This window comes from Fusarium flagelliforme (genome assembly GCF_020744385.1).
Source record: "Fusarium flagelliforme strain FIESC 12 MPI-CAGE-AA-0113 chromosome Unknown B0J16scaffold_3, whole genome shotgun sequence".
Taxonomy (NCBI): Eukaryota; Fungi; Ascomycota; class Sordariomycetes; order Hypocreales; family Nectriaceae; genus Fusarium; species Fusarium flagelliforme.
In genome coordinates, this window is record NW_025763505.1 from 1,191,066 (window position 1) to 1,209,756 (window position 18,691).

The window sequence follows — 18,691 nt, forward strand, 5'->3', positions numbered from 1 at the left end:
ACCCCGCCATCATGGTTTAGCTCTCAAGCAGTCCAGAAACTTCCATTCGAACAACTCCTAGAATCCTAGACTTCGTTTCTCCTACATATCCTTTCGCATTTTGAAATATCTGCGAGATAGACATAAATCAGACAAAATGCCTGTTGATTATAGTAAATGGGTAAGCAGGCAAGGTCAACAGGCTACAAGCAGTCACTAACTCTACTATGCTAGGACGCGCTGGAGCTCAGTGACGATTCCGATATCGAGGTGCACCCTAACGTCGATAAGCGATCTTTCATCCGCGCGAAACAGAACCAGATTCATCAGGAGCGTCAGCAACGAAGACTCCAGATTGAAACTTACAAGTATGAGCGTGTAGTCAACGATGGCTTGATCAAGCGCATTTCAGGTCTCTTGGCGTCGCTTCGAGCTCATGCTTCTGAGGCTGCCACCCGAAACCCAGCAGAGGTCGCATTCCAAGCTGTAATGGAGTCAGCTGGCAACCCCAAGGATGACAAGCCCCCTGTACCACCTGAGGGAGTGTACACCCACGAGAAGGAGCAGCCATCATACACCAAGATGATGGCTACTCTCCTGGATCAAGTTAACAAGGCTTTGGACGAGAAGAAACCGGAGAACAGATACGAGGCTATGATTGCTGAGATTCAGGAACATGAGGACAAGGTTACCGGTCTGCAGAAAGAGCTGGAAACTAAGCTTGCAGAGCTTCAGAAGGAGGAGGGCCGAAAGATTACCAGCGAAGGAATCCATACCGGTTTCGACAGCTCGCATGTCGCTAAGTCAACACCTGAAGATAAGAAGAAGGAGACTACGCAGGTGGAGCTTTTGAACCCTGGCGCTGCGGGGGGATCGTCATCGAGCTCGGGAGCTGAGAAGCAAGAAGTCAAGGTCGACGACGATAGCGATATCGAATCCTCACCGGCCGGAAAGAAGTTTGGTACCATCAAGGCAAATGATTATCAGACCAGTCTCCAGTTCTTGCTACAGAACCCTCAACTGTTGGTTGAGAAGGAGACAGACGGCCTTCTCGTCCAGGCCTTTGATGCTGCTCTAGAGGGCAAGGATGATCTTTCGCGACAATACGTGCACCAAGGTCTACTCCTGCAGTACTGCCGAGCTCTCGGAAAGGATGGTGTTGGGCTCTTCTTCAAGCGCATCATGACCAAGGGACACCAAGCACAGGAGGTGTTCTACAAGGATGTCCAAGAGACTTATATGAAGATCAAGACCCGTTCCAAAGAGATCCTAGCGGAGCGAGCCAAGGAAGGCCAAACAGAAGGTGTCGAGCAAATCCAGTTGCACGCAGTGGAGCCCGGCACGGTCATCAATATCAAGGTTCCCAAGGCCGACAGCGAGGACCCTGAGGAGCAGGAAGCACGCGAGATCTTTGAGCATTTCGCGCCCGAGATGCGCAAAGCTCTGGAGACGGGTAATCTAGACGAGGTGAACAAGGTGCTGGGCGAGATGCCGATCGACGAGGCTGAGGAACTCGTGGGCCTCTTTGGCGAGGTAAGTCACCAGAACCTAAAACAGAGTTGCGACACATTACTAACGACGGGGTGATAGGCCAACATCCTAAGTTTGGAAGAGCAAATTATTGATGCTACTACGGACGAGGGCAAGAAGCAGCTGAAGGATATCGAGGCTGCGGCTGCATCGGAGAAGAAGGAAGAGTACGGAGACCCTGAGTAGGACCGGAGTACGGACATTAGCATGGATATCAGTACGGACAGCACCAAATCGTATTGAGTGAAATGGGGAAGAACCCTGGCAGCTTGGCTTGGCAGTGAGAGAGATACATAGGATTTAAAGAAGTGACAACGGTGCGGAGAAGATCGGATGAAGCCTGGCTACGCGAGGACACTATATTACAAAAACAAAGTATGCTATTATACCCGAACCTATGGTTTAGACTCGTCTAGAGATCATACATAACTATTCATTCCCAAGTATGGAGCCTGCCCTGCAACCATTAATGGCTTTATGCCTAGACCTTGGCTTTGTAAATGAAATGTCTATGATTGTTGTAGATTTCACCTTAAGCGAGGCCAAGAAAATAGAACAGGCCTTGTGGCAAATCCATATGTAGAGACATCGTGTTGAGTGGGTTGATACGATGAGAACTGTTTTTGATGTGGTCATTCATTCATTCACGATTTTGAGCCGCCTTGTGACAGGCTACAGCGTGGGAAACGGGCATTAAAGATTGATAAAAATAGAAGTGGATACCGCCAACGTTTTATGCTCAGCCTCCCGCCGCCACCAGCAGCAGCACATGTCATATGCAATGGAAGATCAGCATAGGTATGCAGAGATCGTCAAAGAATTGAAAGAAAAGAGGTTGGATAAAATCTACATTATTCATAGAATAAAATTCTTTGCAAGAGTAAATTGAATTTCAAGGGTTTGAGATTAACACGGATGTAAGTAAACAAACGAGATTCAACTCAATCTTGTTATTTAATGGCAAGGCATTTTTTACTGATGACCCCCCGGGATGTGGCATGGCATGGCATGTCTTGTTCCCGAGACGAGACGCGGTCTCGGCTCCCGCATTTCGTCTACTATTTGCTTGGCAGTTGAGAGTCACCGTAATATCTCATCTAGACGCTATACGTATCGATGTAGTTTGCCATCGACAGTGCCCATTCTTGCTGTAGCAAAAAGAGTGGAAATAGATGGTTGGATAACTGTCGATCTTGTAAATTCTTGCTGGCCAGCCAACTTTTTACTAAAGGCATGACATGACGCGTGTCGTAGTATTTGAGATTTTAAAGCATGAATTGATTGACGTTGAAAGATGAACAAAATGCTTTGCTTTAAACTGAACAATCTCAAACTGTACCTCAAACGCTGTGTTTACGATATGGTAGTACTCTATCCGTATAGTAGCACCAAATAATCTTTTCTTAGCCTACCTGAGGCTACTGCTAGCCTCAGTTCTGGGCTGTCTCGTTGATGTTTTGAAGCGCTGGTAACCAATGGGATATCTCCACTGCTGACGTTTCAAGGGGCGCAGCAAGCCCAAGACCCCCTGGAGCCTTCTCTTGGACTTCTCGACTTGGCTTTTCGCTTCGTTTGACGATCATTTCAAGGCCCCAACCACCAAAAAGGTTGGACCGGGGGGCGACGTCAGCTTCTAAAAGTGCAGGGGGTCCCCTTTAGACTTACGTACCTTTCAATGAGGTACTCTTTCTCTTTTCGTTTTGTACTTTATTAAATCTCCTTGTTCCTTCTTCATATTGTTTCTATTCTATCTCTTTTCTTCATTTTCATTTTATTTCCTATTCTACATAGATCTCTATTTCTATTAACCCAAAGGAAATAAACACATATCAAAATGCTTCACTCTTCACTTCGCTCCGTCGTGGCCGGAGTCCTCGCTGCCACTTCAGCTGTCTATGCTCTTCCACAATCCAACTCAGACTCAGGATCAGGATCAGGATCTTCAACAGCATGCAACAACTTTCCCGGTCTTTGCGACCGCAATTACAACAATATCACACATATGGGAGCACACGGAAGTTCCTTTTTAAGAGACGGCAACGACGGTCTTTCAGCAGCAGGAAACCAGAACTACAACGCCACAGATGCCCTCGATGCTGGTATTCGCCTTCTACAGGCCCAGATTCATGAGGAGAACAACGCCCTTCACCTATGTCACACCTCGTGCGATATTCTCGACGCTGGAACGCTTGAGAGTTGGTTGAGCAAGATCAACGCCTGGATGAAAGCCAACACTAACGAGGTCGTTACTCTGTTGCTTGTCAACTCTGCCAAGGCCTCCGCTGCCGAGTTTGGAAAGGCCATTAATGGTTCTGGTATTGCCGAGTTGGCTTATGCGCCGTCCAGTCAGAATGCAACCACCGAGTGGCCAACTCTCAAGTCCATGATCGACGACAAGACGCGTCTTGTTACCTTTGTCACCAACATCGATGCTTCGACTGAATACCCCTACTTGATGCCCGAGTTCGACCACGTTTTCGAGACAGCTTTCGAGGTCCCTGAGCTAAATGGCTTTAACTGCACCGTCAACCGCCCCTCCAAGATCAAGGATGGCGCTACCGCCTTGTCCAACGGCATGATGAGCCTGGTCAACCATTTCAAGTACCAGAACCTCGCCACCAACAGCGAACTTTTTGTTCCCGACACCGAGAACATCGACACTGTGAACAGTGAAGGTACCAGCAAGGATGGCGAGTTGGGCAAGCACCTTCAGGAGTGCCAGCAGGAATGGGGTGCCGCCCCTAACTTTGTCCTAGTCGATTTCTTCGAGAAGGGCCAGGTCCTTGCTGCGACTGACAAGATGAACGGTGTCTCTGACGCCACTGGCCGCGAGCAAGTTTCATCAGATGAGTCCTTGGGCGCCACCAATGATAGACAAGTGGGCATGGTAGCACTGACAGCTTTTGTCGCTGCCGCCGTGCTCTTGGTGTAAACGACATCACCATATCCGAATGTCACCAAACATTCAAAAAACACATTCCCTTTTGTATTCATTCTTCGACAAATACCACCATTCCTTACACAGGTTCGACACGACCCTGCCGTTTAATCGGGTTGCGGTCATTTTGGGCATATAGCGAGGCGTTTCTGGGATCAGCAAGCTTGCATTTGGATAAATTACTTTTTGGGACAAGCATAGAATCTGTTTGATAGAGTAACGGATCTGAGGGCTACACATCATCATAGAGTTGGAAAAGAATGGCCCATAGACATATGGTATGATACATATTCGTCTCTAGACTCTGAATGAAAAGGCATAAAGCCGCCCATAAAGCAAATTACAAATTACAAATCGTGATAAGTAGTAAAGTGAAGTACTCACTGCATCATATGTATTAGATACACATTAATCAGTGATCATGTCAGTAATTTATGCATCATGAAGTTACTCATGAATTGATTTTCGTCATGTTCTCAGCCAATTAGCAGCGAGATTTAGCTCCTCCAACTCTCAGACCCATAGTCTTTAATAGTATCATCCCATTCCACCTTCAACCTCAACATCACCTCACAACCTTCATCACACCCTCTCTGAACCCTTCACCATGGACTACGAAAGCATTTCCACGCCAGAGTCGTGCTACGTCGACTTCTGCCTTCTTCCTGTGAGTAACAAACCCCCGCTTATGCCCGTTTGGGTCCTTATGCTCAGATGGACTGATATTGACATTGAACAGCTCGGAACAGGAAGTGTCTCTGTTGCAGAGGATATCGCAGAAGTTCAAAAGGTTCTCAAGGCGAGCGGACTGAAGTATACTCTTCACTCTGCTGGTACCACAGTTGGTGCGTCATTTTGTCATATCTTCTCAACTATATGCCCTCACCTTGTCACAGCAAACAGAAACGATGGCTAACACTTAATCTATAGAGGGCTCTTGGGATGAGGTGATGGCAGCTGTAGGAAAGGCTCATGCCGTTGTGCACCGTCGCGGTGTGGTGAGGATTCAGTCTTCTATGAGAGTTGGTAGCCGGTAAGCTCAACAGCCTCATTCCTTTTGAGGTGTAGGGACGATGCTAACTATTGTGTTCAAGAACGGATAAGAAGCAGACTGCTGAGGATAAGGTAAAGAGGGTGGAAAACATTCTGGCTGGCGAGTCTAAATAGATGATATAGTTGGGACCAAGGGATGGGGCCTGCTATTATTTGAAATCTATATACAATCATGGAGCCATAAGATATGTACAAGGCAATTTATGAAGTTAATTGATCTTGTAATGTGATTATTATAGTTCTCTGCTCTGCATCGCCAGCGCTGGGTCTCTCACAGGCTAGGATATCCTTCCTTTACCACAATCAAGATTTCAAGTCACCTAGCTCAACAACTCTACAGAGAACATAACACTACTAAGAAGTCTTATCTGAAGTCTTCCGGCCACCGGCGAATCTGGATTTGAGGCTGAAACCCCCGGTCCTCCCGCCACGGAGCTGATAACCTCCGGACTTGACACCCGTCCACCGGCAACATCGTCATTCCGAACGGAATATTCTAGCAATTCCAGAATATATTACCTTATACCATCTCATGACCGAACAAATTACTAAAAACAGAGCTTTATGCCGGGCATTAACGGGCAGCTTCACCTTGGAGCCGGAGCTGTTATCGGCACGGAGGAGTAGTACGTACCCCGAGATCGGTCTAAGCGGTTCTGGGCAAATATTTTGCATGTTTCGGCTCCCGACCAAGGAGCCGGTTTATCGGTTCCGATGTCTAAACTTTTTTTGGCCGTTGGATTGACCCTCTTTGGGTTGATAGACTGTAGTTCCTGGGCCATTCTTATTGCCTTTCTTGGACTTGGAATACGTAAATGCTATTGCCCATCTTGGGCTCTGTGATGTCTTACCGGGCATTGTTTTCCATTGACGATACTACACATACTTTATTGAGTAATGTCTTGGTGGAACATGCTTTGATTCATAGATCTTTAAGTCGAAGTACTTGTAACGAGTATTAGCTTGTGCAAATAGAATTGTCTAGATCAAGCTCCAGATGTTCCAAAAAACACCATCTCTGACAGTAGAGCCAATGACAACCCAAGAAGACCTTATCTGAATCAATATTCATCATTCGAATACATTCTAGTTTCTTTGATAGTATTGCAGATGTTCTAGCTATCATGACCTTCACCTCAACTTCAAGATCTCTGTGGGGCCGGCATTTGTTCCCGGTCAACGTCTCTTCTCTTCCTTCCCCACATTGTGACGCTCTATTCCAATGTACACCCTCTCTGTATTAGCTATCTGCTTCTTTTTGGCCGGTCCGGACCGGCCATTCAAGATCTTTGTCCGTTTAATTGCCGAATGCGAACCCTCGATCATAGATTGCCCTGCAGCGGAGCGGGACGCCACTGAGAACACCACGGACCGGGGGCGGAAGCGTGGGTTTGGCTGTGGCGATAGCTTCACTACCTCAAGATGGTTATTGAGATGTTTCCAACCTGGCAACAAGCCAGCAATAAAATGCCGTGCCATCTGTGATATGCGTCTCCAAATGATCAGGCAGAGGCAGATGAAGGTGCCATATCATAACCTCCTTCCACTTACACTGCGCCTTAGTGATTTGTGTACCGACTGAATTTCGCCCATATGTTCGCCTCATAACCCCTGTTATCGATCATCCTGTCAAAGTATATATGAAGCTCTATCGTCAGAGTCAGCGCTCTGGGCCCCTGTAGTTCTTGGTGTTGAGTTACTATGGCCGTCCAGCTTGACCCCTTGCCTGCAATGCCCTGACACCACACCCATCCATCCCAGATCCGGTTAAGATGAACCCGCTCAGTGAGTTTAGTAGACCAAGCAGCTGGTACAGGTTCCTGAGCCCGTGCACAGTTGACTTTCACATGCGCATGAGGGTATCACGCATTAACAAAATTGTGTATTGTTTCCTAGGGGTTCATTGCCCCGTATATAACTTTCAACTGGGTATTTTCATCTCCATCCTATGCCAACCAAATTTTCGTTTTTAAAAGCAGCGCAAATTAAGGATCAATGTTCGTCATAACCATCTTGGTGACGGTAAACTCATCAATGCCATACTTGCTTCCTTCTCTTCCGAATCCACTCTGCTTGATGCCGCCGAAAGGTGCAGCAGGATCACTAAGCACACCTAGAATATCATATTAGCAAATTGTTGTTACCTGTTGAATGGGAAACTTACCGCAGTTGACGCCAACCATGCCAACTTCCAAAGCCTCGGCTACTCTGTAACAGCGGTTGACATTCTCACTGAAGAAGTAACCTCCGAGACCAACTTCACTGTCGTTGGCCAGCTCGATAACCTCCTCTTCGGTACCAAATGCAAAGAAAGCTGCCACTGGGCCAAAGGTCTCCTCACTGCAGATCTTCATGCCAGGCTTCATGTCGGTCAACATCGTCAGGCCAAAGAAGTTGGGGCCAAGATCCGGTAGGCGTTCTCCACCATGAATAAGCTTGGCTCCCTTGGAAATAGCATCTTCAACATGCTCAGCAGTCTTGGCTACTGCGCGACCATGAATAAGAGGGCCGTGGGTTGTCTTCTCGCCAAGACCATCGCCAACGACAAAGGTCTTGACAACGTCGAGGACCATCTGGACAAACTTGTCGTAAACACTGCGATGAACAAAAATACGGTTGGCGCAAACGCAGGTCTGACCTGAGTTTCGGAACTTGCATGCGATAATACCCTTGACAGCCTTTTCTAGATCGGCGTCCTCGAAAACGATGAAAGGGGCATTTCCACCCAGCTCAAAAGACAGCTTCTTAACAGTTGAAGAAGATTGGTTCATAAGAAGTCGACCGACGCCAGTTGATCCAGTGAAAGAAACCTTCTTGACCTTAGGATGGGTTGTCAGGACTTTGCCAACCTCAGCAGTGTTATCCAACGCAGTGATAACATTAACAACTCCGGCAGGTATGCCGGCACGATGCGCCAGCTCAGCGAGTACAAGAGCCGTCAAAGGAGCCTCAGCAGGAGCTTTGATAACAACAGTGCAACCGGCGGCAAGCGCAGGTCCAGCTTTGCGAGTAATCATGGCAGCGGGGAAGTTCCAAGGCGCAATGAGACCACAGACGCCAACAGGCTGCTTCATAGTAGATAGACGGCATGATGGGTTTGAGGCCTCGATAGTCTCGCCATAAATTCGAGGGGCCTCTTCAGAAAACCATTCGAAGAAGCTGGCAGCGTAGACGGCTTCTGTTTTGGCATCTGACAAAACCTTTCCGTTCTCGAGAGTAATGAGCCGAGCGATGTCTTCCGCATTTTCCATCATGAGGTCATACCAGCGGCGGAGATACCGGGCCCGTTGGCGTGCCGGCGTCTTACGGTATGTCTTGTATGCGGCATCAGCGGCGGCGATGGCGGCTTCGGTGTCGTTTGCGTCGAACTCGGGACAGGTTCCAAGCTGTTCAAGGGTTGAAGGGTCTACAGAAAAAAGCGTCAGGATATCTGCAGCCATGAAGATAACGTCCGGGGTTGGTTGGAGCGCCTACTCTCGACAGAAAAGTCCTTGCCAGACTTTGCAGCTACCCATTGACCATTGACGTAGCATGCATTCTTGATAAGCGAAGGGTCGTTAAGCTGCATGATTAAAGAAAAATTATATGTTAGTGATGCTGGTCTCGAATTTGTTGGGATGCAGATGAGCTGCATAAAGTGACAATGCTACACACCTTTGGAGAGGTCATGATGCTTATCAGTCTGCTGTCGCTTTACCAGTGAAAGAAAGTCTGTGTAGGTATAAGACAAGTTGGGATTTCAAAGAAGAAAGCTATGATGGAGGAGATGACAAGTCTTTCATATGGTACCAATGGGTTGTCAATGAGGAGCTCGGTCTAGTATCTTTGCTTACAATTCTTTTTGGATCCCCGCGTCGCTTCCGGTAACGATCTTGCACAATGGTGACAACATGATAAGAATTTGACCGAGCTTGGTAACTGCCGTAGCTCTGCTGCAGTACATGCAACAGTGACGCTGCGTTACATTGACGCATCTCTATTGGATCTTGATCTCCATGACCCGGTCCCGTGGACATTTTGGGAGCCGGCCCGGTAGGGGCGTGTATGATAGAGTTAAGGGCGTTTATGAGGGGAAGTGGTACAGCGGAGAAGGTGGAGGGCGGGGGGAAGTTTTGGTGGAGGTCTCGGAACCGACAGTCAGAACCGGCGGGGAAGGATGGGAGCCGACAAGCTAAACCCCACGAATACAGAGGCCATTGAGAAATGGGAAGCTTCTGGCGCTTCAACCGCTAACGCACAGACAGAACAAACACTCACGAGGGTGAACGGAGCAAGTACCGACATCCCATCATCTTTTTTTCTTAGAGAGGTCACCGAAAATCTTTAGGTCTGGGGAATTCTGAAAATGTTGGGGTAAAGGTAGGGAAGGCATACCTAAGCTACAGCGTACCTTCCATCTCAACCATAACGACATTGGCAGGAGCAACTCGAAAACCATTCAAATCATCAATGAAGCAGGATAACTTTACATCTCAATATCATATTAACACAGAGCTTCTTGACCAGTGATTTTCCGTGCAATACTCCAGCCATCAAGAACGATACTCGCCGATTTCGCACTAATTACTAGGTTTTGGAAGTACTCCATTCAAGGTGGCGTCCAAGCCTTACACAGGTCCCGTGAGACGTCTCTCCGGCTCTGAGCCGGTCGGTCTCTGTACTCCGGCCCCACGATGTCTCCATGAGCCGCAAACAATTGGCGATCAGCAGGGAGGTACAAGCATATCGAGGCCATCCATCAACATTTTCTAGACAACGGCTACGGTTTTAGTGCCACCGCGCTCCGAAAGCTGGAGCTGCTTGTTACCTATAATAGCTCCCTCCCCCAGCTTTCTTCAATCTATCTCGAATCTCCTCAGGACATCTTGACTTTCTTTCCTCATATACACACTTTAAGATACCCAGAGGAAAAAGAACCTTCATTCGATTACTACCTTCAAAATGCCTTCCTTTGTTGAGAACGCCGTTCGTACGGAGATTCCTGGCCCTGTCTCCAAGGCCAGCTCCAAGGAACTTGACACCATCTTCGACGCCCGTGCTGTCCACTTCGTTGTTGACTATGACAAGTCTCACGACAACTAGTAAGTACTAAAGAAACAAACATCTGCAAAATCAAGGCACTAACACACTGCAGCATCGTCGACGTTGACGGCAACAAGTACCTCGATGTCTACGCTCAGATCGCCTCTATCCCTGTTGGCTACAACAACAACACCCTCATCGAGGCCGCCAAGTCCCCCGAGATGATCTCCGCTCTCGTCAACCGACCCGCCATTGGCAACTTCCCCTCCGACCAGTGGGTCGACATCCTCCGCAACGGCCTCATGAAGGTTGCCCCTAAGGGTCTCAACTATATCTTCACTGCTCAGTCCGGTTCCGAGGCCAACGAGCTGGCTTACAAGGCCGCCTTCATGCTTTACAGCCGCCGCAAGCGTGGTGATGCTGAGTGGAACGAGGAGGAGATTAACTCTTGCATGGAGAACTCCAAGCCTGGCTCCCCCGAGCTTGCCATCATGAGCTTCAAGAACTCCTTCCACGGCCGAGGTTTCGGCTCTCTCTCCACCACCCGCTCAAAGGCCGTCCACAAGCTCGACATCCCTAGCTTCAACTGGCCCCAGGCTCCTTTCCCTGCTCTCAAGTACCCTCTCCAGGACCACGCCGAGGAGAACACTGCTGAGGAGAAGCGATGCCTCGAGGAGGTCGAGCGCATCATGACCACATGGCACTGCCCCGTTGCTGGTCTCATCGTTGAGCCTATCCAGTCCGAGGGTGGTGACAACCACGCTTCCCCTTCTTTCTTCCAGGGTCTCCGTGACATCACCAAGAAGCACGGATGTGTCCTCATTGCTGATGAGGTCCAGACCGGTTTCGGTGCCACTGGTTCCTTCTGGGGACATGACCACTGGAACCTGAGCTCTCCTCCCGATATGGTCACCTTCTCCAAGAAGGCTCAGACTGCTGGCTACTTCTTCGGAAACGAGATGCTCATTCCCGACAAGGCCTACCGTCAGTTCAACACCTGGATTGGTGACCCAGCCCGTGTCATCATGTGCAAGGCTGTCATCCAGGAGATTCTCGACAAGAAGCTGGTTGAGCAGACTGCCCGCGTTGGCACCCAGCTGTACGCCGAGATCGAGCGCCTCGCTGCCAAGTACCCTGAGCACATTCAGAACCTCCGAGGAAAGGACCAGGGTACCTTCATTGCCTTCGATACTAAGGACCCTGCTGGCCTCGTCCGCTCCATGCGCCACATCGGAGTCAACATCGGTACCTGCGGCAAGAACACTGTCCGCCTCCGACCCATGCTCATCTTCAACGAGGAGCACATTCCTCTGCTCGTTGGCGCCTTTGACAAGGTCATTGGTGCTATGTAAACAGGATATGAATTTGGTTGTCAAAAAGGGACGGAGATTTAAGCATCATATTTACCACTAGCGTTGCATTGTCATTTACTGTTTATATATACAAGCGGCCTGATGAGGAACGCTTCAAAGGAACGAAAAGGTGTGGGATACCAAAATACTCGGTGAAACAGGCGTCATTTGAGACGGAACTGGATCTACACACGGCGTACTTTTGGATAGGTATTAGGAATTATAAAATTACCATTACTTCCAGCTGAGTCTTCTTTATGAATGTGCGAAATACGACTAATTGTGAACAAATGGACTGCTCTGTTTCCGTATAAGCTATAGGCATGGATTGACTGACTTATTAGTGTGAGTATTACAAAGAGCTGCACGAAAAAGCAGATTCGGTATCTCTCCAAGAACCGATCGTTACCGATGCATGGCGTTTCGCTCGGCAGTCCTCTCACTCTTCGATATACTGCAGCGTTACAGGGAGATATTTTGTTGATCATCTGGCCCATCATACTGCGACACGAGTGAGTGCGGTTGAAGCTACTGGAGTAAGCCTGCCGTTGAGCTAGAAGTCCAGATGCGCTCGGCTCTGGTGTGTCATTGTAATGTGCAGTCGAACAAGGGATAGACGGCTTGAGATGCCTGCAGTGGCTTGCAGTAGCAAGCAATAAGAGGAACACATGCATTTGTCAGAAGCGGCAGATTGGCGTCCGCGTACTGTAGCAGAAGCAGCAGAGACGCCAAGGACGATGCAATAAGAAGATTTCCATATCGGATTAGGTCGGCTGAGGGAAAGCTCCGACTAAGTGTGTTGGGTGCATGCACAGCATGCCAGATGCAATCTCAATACGCAGATTTCTTTTTCCTCAGCCCCGGTAGGTCAACTCCTTCGAGAGGGTGGCCAGGCTTACTTAATTGGCTGCGGACCGGGTTTCTACCTCTTTGGAAGGAATTGGTAAGAGAAGCGTTGGTGTTCGAATATGCAAGTCTAAGACAGCTTGGAGGAGATGGTGTGGTTGTGCAGCTGAGGAAGTTATGCGGACCATTGACAACAGCTGTAAGCGAGCAGTTTATTGTCGGGTCCGAGTTAACAGAGCTCGGATTACCGAATAGATTGTCTGTTGGTGCAGTCTGGGGTACATGTCATCTTGTCTCATGCCGTTGATAGACGGCATATGAAGTTGTCGCCAGAACCGCTGATGCTATTACTCGGAACCGACAAATCTCATGACCATGTTCATTGGGGTACCAAAGAGAGAACAAAGTGAGACAAGATATAAGATCTGAACGTATTGGCTTCAATACATTTAAAGTCTGTCCAGGAACTTGAGCACAGATCTCTCTCATCAGAACGAAGACCATGTATTCAAGCAACACGCCATGAGATCTTGCAGATTTGGGCACCGTGCTCAATGCTCGATTAGCGCTCAACCCCACAAATGCCGGGATATGGTCTGTAAGGCTTTTCCTTGTCGCTTTGACATGCAGTTTCTAAATCAAGTGAGGCGCTGGTGGTCTGTGAGATGCGAGATGCGAGATGTACAGCATTGTGTGAGGCTTGGTTGAGCACCTAGGTAGGCAGTTGTAAGCCATTACGTTAATGCCTCTAGTAATATGGCCTTTGAGCTAGCTCCTGCATGAAACAGGCAGCTCTTCTCCATAACATACTCGATGGTAACTAGGCATCAGGGTGTAAGAAGAATTGGCCGCTAAAAGCATAAGAGACGAAATAGTTTATTCACCTTATGTGAGCTTAGGCTGGGCTTTAGGCTACTTTATTTTAGTACCCTCAATCTTAGAGGATGGATAATTCTTCTGTTACCTAGATAGATACCTATCTGCTAGGATAGCCGCGCTCAACGCTGTGTCTTTGAAGTAATATCAAGATGTCTTTGCTATTCTAAAACTCACTAACCAGTAGAGTAATACCAGGGCGTTGGTCTCTTCAAGTTCCCCATAACTCTACCCTTGCTTGTTCCATGTGGTGTTTCCCCCCAGGTTCAAAGCGTGCAATATCATTCGTGCATATCAGAAACTTAGTGGGCTCGGTTGGCTAAGGACTAAGACGACTCTTTCTTTTGAAGCAAGGCCTCGATCTTACGATTCAACATTACCGAGAATTGTCTCAAAACCCTACAGATGCTGATGACTTGCGATTCGTTTGGTTCGTTCCGCCCCGCCCCGCTCCGCAGTAGAAAGAGGAAGCCAAAGCTCAAGATGATCCTTGCAGTAGATTTTCCTTGTCATCTGCACCTCTTGCAGGTCCTCAGCTGTCTATGCGGTCACCTTGTATCTCGTCTTGTTGCTTAACTGCAGATATCTTGAGTTTACCTTTTGTCCCTGAGATCTACTTACTTACAGCTTTGATGAAATAGGTCCTGACGATATCCTATCACAGCTTAACAGATACTAACTGCATACTTGCTGCACAGGAGCAGCTCTAGGGATCATATGTGCGGTCCATATAGTACCCAGGTACCGAATAGCTTCCTTTCATCCGTAACAGGCTCTCTAGGAATTTTGAAAATTTTCATTGCCAAGGAGATGGCATATTAGGTGATCTGACTGGTGTCCCCAAGCACGAACGAAGAGCTTCTCTGCTGTACTGTATGCACCATACCACACCAACACTATCAAGCCATCGGGATCAACCGCCAACCCAACCGCATGCAAGCGGACGCGGGCGACAAGGTACATAGGGACAAAATTTCCTGAAGAAGCCGAAGCCGAGACCTTCTATCACCTCGAAGAAAAAGCAAAGTAACATTTGCAGCCAATTGACCTCCCTTGTAGCGATATCAACAGCTGCAAGCTTCTATCAGGGTCAGGATCAGTGCAGTGTGACTTGTGACCTTGCATAGGTAGTTTATTTAGCGCTATTCTCGAGTCCCTGAACATCAAAGTTGTAGCCTGCAAGTTTCTCAGCTGCGGATGGTATATATACTATAGACACTGGGAGTAAGCCCCGGCCTATTGCCTCAATCTGTTCATGTTCTACCTTTTACATTGTCATTGTATCTTTAAACCTATACATCCTTCTATTTGAGGTTCATTTGCTGAAGATCAAACAAAGTGGTTCCAACTCTTCGGTTCCGCTAACAGGACTAGACTAAGCCTGACGCTACCTAGTTTTATTGCTCCCCGCGTCTGACTTTCCCTGGCTCCTTCCTCTGTACCTTACTTTACTTTCTCCTTCTATCTCTCACTCAGCTTCATCCTTACTTGACCTCTTCAAACAATCAATAAGACGACATTCCTTCGGTCAATTCGATTCTAGCCGGCCTACCCGATCATTCGATACTCGTTCATTTCCGCCTCTATCAAAGTACAGCGAAGGAAGAAGCAAAAAAGAAAGCACAGCAAATTCGCCTAGCTTGACACCACCGAACTTTGAATTGACCCCTTGTTCTTTGCAAGAGGTGCTTCTGGAAAGCGGACTCTTACCAATTACGTTGGCTGACGTCCAGTCGCTGCGCTGCGCTACGCTGGTTTGCGCATCCACTCACAAGGGTTCCGGATGGAACCATTCGCTTTCCAAGCCTCCAGCTAGCCTAGCCTTGATCTACGTCTACCTATCCGTAGGCCGTAAAACCACCTTCGATCCGCTCAACTTGAACTGTCAACTCCAATTACCACCAACTTCTCCAATACCGCCATACGTCGCTCCTTTGTCGCATCACTACACTCTTCAGTTTCCAACGCATTTTGCTGGGATCTACGGGCTTCCCGGCGCTCGAGGTCCCAGGAGTCTCTTCAGCTCCGACAGTGTCGCAACTCGCAACCGGGCCCCGCGCTACAGCACCTGGCGCAACTCTTCGTGACGGGGAAATGGACAAGCAACAACAGAGCCTGCAGAAGAACAGGCAGCGCCAAGCCGAGAGAGAGCGCAAACGAGCCCTTCGAGCATGCGACGGATGCAGACGTCAAAAGGAAAAATGTGACGGAGGTGTACCATGCCGAAGGTGCACGCGCCTACATCGACAATGCGAATTCCTAGGTCCAACTGCTCGAGATGGTGAAGGTGGCGATGGCTCTGGAAGGTAGGCCTTAAACCTGTCTCTTCATGTTCTGAATACCTTCAAGGTTGTTGACTCATGATGTGTAGGAACCGAAATGGTGCAAACAATACTGAGCTTCTTCAGCGCATCTCCTGCATGGAAAAGATCATCGCCCATTATGCCGGAAATGTTGCCCTTGACACAGAATCACTAAAAGCTATGTCGGTGGCGATCGATAACAAGACTTTTGATGCGTCCCAGTTTCAGCGACAGGCTCCGATTATGGACTCTCCGTGCTCAGATTATCTAGGGGCGGATGATGAGAATTATACCGTGCAGCCATTGGATAACAACACCACACGTAAGTCTTACTGCTGATGATATCTTGCAGCTTGCTAAATAGCATTGGTAGATTACTCGGGCGAGTTCTCTCATTGGAACTTCTCAATGCGAATTAAGCAGTGGATTGAGCAGTGTGTCCCAGAACGTCACGTATGTCTCCTCCCTCTCTTCCTGAGACGATTGAAGTTGACATTCCTTAGGATGCGCCGGGTCCTCTGAGCTTCAAAGAGTATTACCGTGCTGAGGAACTACAATCAGCCAATAACACAGCGGCATCCCTTTCAGCCTTGCCGCCTCGATATGTCGCCGAGTTTCTGGTTCAGGCATTCTATAAACATGCTGAAACCAACTATTTCTACGTTGAACGCGGGTGGCTCACCGAACAGATTGAACTCATCTACCAGAATCCTGGTGCCTTGTCTCGACGTGAAGTAGGCACTCTCTGCATGATATGGATCATTTTTGCGATCGGTACTCAATATGCATATCTGGATTCAGTCACAGGCAGAGATGCACACGGAAAGTCGGATGACTCGAGCCCTTTCTCCGAGGATACGATTGGTGTCATGTTCTATCAGCAAGCCTGCAAACTTGTTCCCGATGTTATTACTGTGGCATCACTTGAAAGTGTTCAGGCTATTCTGCTCATGGGCATCTATACCCTACCACTGGACGCATCAGGGTTGTCATACATCTATCTCAATCTCGCGGTGAAGCTTGCTATCCAGAACGGCATGCATAGAAAGTGGCCCGCCGAGGGACTTGACCCTTACGTTCGCGAAACGAGGAATCGTGTCTGGTGGACAGCTTATACCACGGAGAAGTACGTGACTTTACCATATGATCTGACTTCACAATACTAACTGCTCGACAGGCGAGTTGGTATTTACCATGGACGACCCTTGTCTATTCAGAGTAAGGACGTGGATGCGGATATGCCCGTTGATCGACCGGACATCATGCCATCTAATGCCACGAATGTCGCGCACATGCTCGCAACTTTGCGATTGAATCAAGCTCTTGGGAAGATCGCACATGAAATGTATGTGGTTCGTTCAATACTAAACCATGGTGTCAAGCTAACAATGCAACAGCTCAGTGCTTCGAACCTCACAAAAGCACGGAATGAATGAGGGTCTACAACGGGTTATTGACATGAAAGAGGAGCTTCGAAGGTGGTGGGACTCCCTGCCAGAAACCGCATACCACGACGAGGTGAACCCTCAAAACCCAATCTCTCGAGCAGACACCCATCTGAAGCTAGAGTATTGTCTTCTGCGGATGTATGCTGGACGGCCATTCATTTTACCTCGCGAAGTCGTCCGTGGTAACGGAAGCTCGTCTAGTTCACCAGCCGATTCTAACAACCCACGCCCCAACACTCCACATAAGTCGAACCCTCGTTCGATCCTGGTAGCCGACTGCGTCGAGGCCGCGTTGACCATTATCGATACGTGTCACCTCCTGCAGAGCACCATTGGCCTTGCGCGCGCCTCTTATACCGAATTCAGTTCTTGCCGTGCTGCTCTGCTTGTCATTATTACTCAGTGCTTACAAAGGAAGACAGACAGATTGCGTGATGCTCTGCGCACTGGTATGGCTATGATCAAGGAGATGTCGGCAGGCGGAGAATCAGCCCGATCAGAAGCTTCACTCATCGAGGTTTTTGAGCGTGCTATAACCAGGCTTGATGCCACTGTCGATTCGTCTGGCCGCGAGACTGATTATTCGCGATTCAAAAAGTGGGAATTGTTGTGGAAGAACGATGCTCCCATTCAAGACTTTAGGCCAGAAGAATCACCTGAGAACTCGATGCCCATACAGCAAAACCCGAACAACTTCTGGAGAGGTGGCACAGGTACAACCGCGCGACCTGGTATGCCAGCGATGCATGCCCCGAGTCCATTTGTTGGGATGGATACCAACTTTCCGTCCGTGCCTCAAGTAATGGATGAATTTTCAACGTTATTCGGATATGGGTTTGGACCAAGCCCTGAAAACATGGGCGGTACTGCTAATGGTGGCATGTGGATGGGGCCTTGAGCGATTGCCTACGCTTCATCCAAGTATAGGCCTCTATGTTCTTGAACGAGGAGAAACGACATCAATGGCCACTTCTGCGTGTTCTCGAGATTTGGCTACCTAATCGGTATGTCGAGTCAAAGTTTGCGTTTCTGGAATCGTCCAAACCACCGAAGGCCACTGCACACACAACAGAGGGCCTAAGTAGGAGAAGATTTATCTTACAGTATAGCAGAATTTTGAGAAGATGCTGCTTCCAAATGCCTGGCCATGCCAATACCATTGGCAATCGAAAGAGATGGAAGTAAAATAGGAGATATACCCCGATGTTCGACTGCCTCAAAAGTGGGAGAAATATGCAGTTGTTCATTTCTTTCCCCAAGTTCTCGAAAAGTCTAGTCATTTTTTGTTGAAAACATCTGGTTCAGTTGAGCGTAGGAGTCAAAACACTTTGGCATATATCGCTG

At 48.4% G+C, this 18,691-nt stretch overlaps 6 protein-coding genes across 6 annotated transcripts; 5 read left to right on the forward strand and 1 right to left on the reverse strand.

The window, feature by feature from the left end:
- Positions 1-41: 41 nt before the first annotated feature.
- Positions 42-1,865, forward strand: B0J16DRAFT_337083 (uncharacterized protein). The gene is made up of 3 exons (XM_046127309.1): positions 42-160; positions 214-1,512; positions 1,570-1,865. Exons 1-3 carry the CDS (start codon positions 137-139, stop codon positions 1,693-1,695), a joined length of 1,449 nt encoding a protein of 482 aa, XP_045984312.1. The 5' UTR covers positions 42-136; the 3' UTR covers positions 1,696-1,865.
- Positions 1,866-3,130: 1,265 nt separating this feature from the next.
- B0J16DRAFT_337087 (PLC-like phosphodiesterase) lies at positions 3,131-4,787 on the forward strand. The gene has a single exon (XM_046127310.1). It carries the CDS (start codon positions 3,344-3,346, stop codon positions 4,439-4,441), a length of 1,098 nt encoding a protein of 365 aa, XP_045984313.1. The 5' UTR covers positions 3,131-3,343; the 3' UTR covers positions 4,442-4,787.
- Positions 4,788-4,921: 134 nt separating this feature from the next.
- On the forward strand, positions 4,922-5,717 carry B0J16DRAFT_337088 (YkoF-like protein). Its single transcript, XM_046127311.1, has 4 exons — positions 4,922-5,114; positions 5,187-5,292; positions 5,378-5,480; positions 5,542-5,717. Exons 1-4 carry the CDS (start codon positions 5,055-5,057, stop codon positions 5,612-5,614), a joined length of 342 nt encoding a protein of 113 aa, XP_045984314.1. The 5' UTR covers positions 4,922-5,054; the 3' UTR covers positions 5,615-5,717.
- Positions 5,718-7,363: 1,646 nt separating this feature from the next.
- Positions 7,364-9,568, reverse strand: B0J16DRAFT_370366 (Aldehyde/histidinol dehydrogenase). Its single transcript, XM_046130359.1, has 4 exons — positions 9,155-9,568; positions 8,975-9,062; positions 7,665-8,906; positions 7,364-7,613 (listed from the first exon to the last, which is right to left on the reverse strand). Exons 1-4 carry the CDS (start codon positions 9,167-9,169, stop codon positions 7,486-7,488), a joined length of 1,473 nt encoding a protein of 490 aa, XP_045984315.1. The 5' UTR covers positions 9,170-9,568; the 3' UTR covers positions 7,364-7,485.
- Positions 9,569-10,217: 649 nt separating this feature from the next.
- On the forward strand, positions 10,218-12,199 carry B0J16DRAFT_284201 (aminotransferase class-III). The gene is made up of 2 exons (XM_046124012.1): positions 10,218-10,581; positions 10,635-12,199. The coding sequence occupies exons 1-2, from the start codon at positions 10,442-10,444 to the stop codon at positions 11,872-11,874; spliced, it is 1,380 nt and encodes a 459-aa protein (XP_045984316.1). The 5' UTR covers positions 10,218-10,441; the 3' UTR covers positions 11,875-12,199.
- A 3,491-nt stretch (positions 12,200-15,690) lies between these two features.
- On the forward strand, positions 15,691-18,245 carry B0J16DRAFT_318070 (fungal-specific transcription factor domain-containing protein; the record flags this gene model as incomplete). Its single annotated transcript, XM_046125420.1, has 6 exons — positions 15,691-15,902; positions 15,968-16,221; positions 16,273-16,352; positions 16,403-17,025; positions 17,077-17,244; positions 17,297-18,245. The coding sequence occupies 6 exons, from the start codon at positions 15,691-15,693 to the stop codon at positions 18,243-18,245; spliced, it is 2,286 nt and encodes a 761-aa protein (XP_045984317.1).
- Positions 18,246-18,691: the final 446 nt, after the last annotated feature.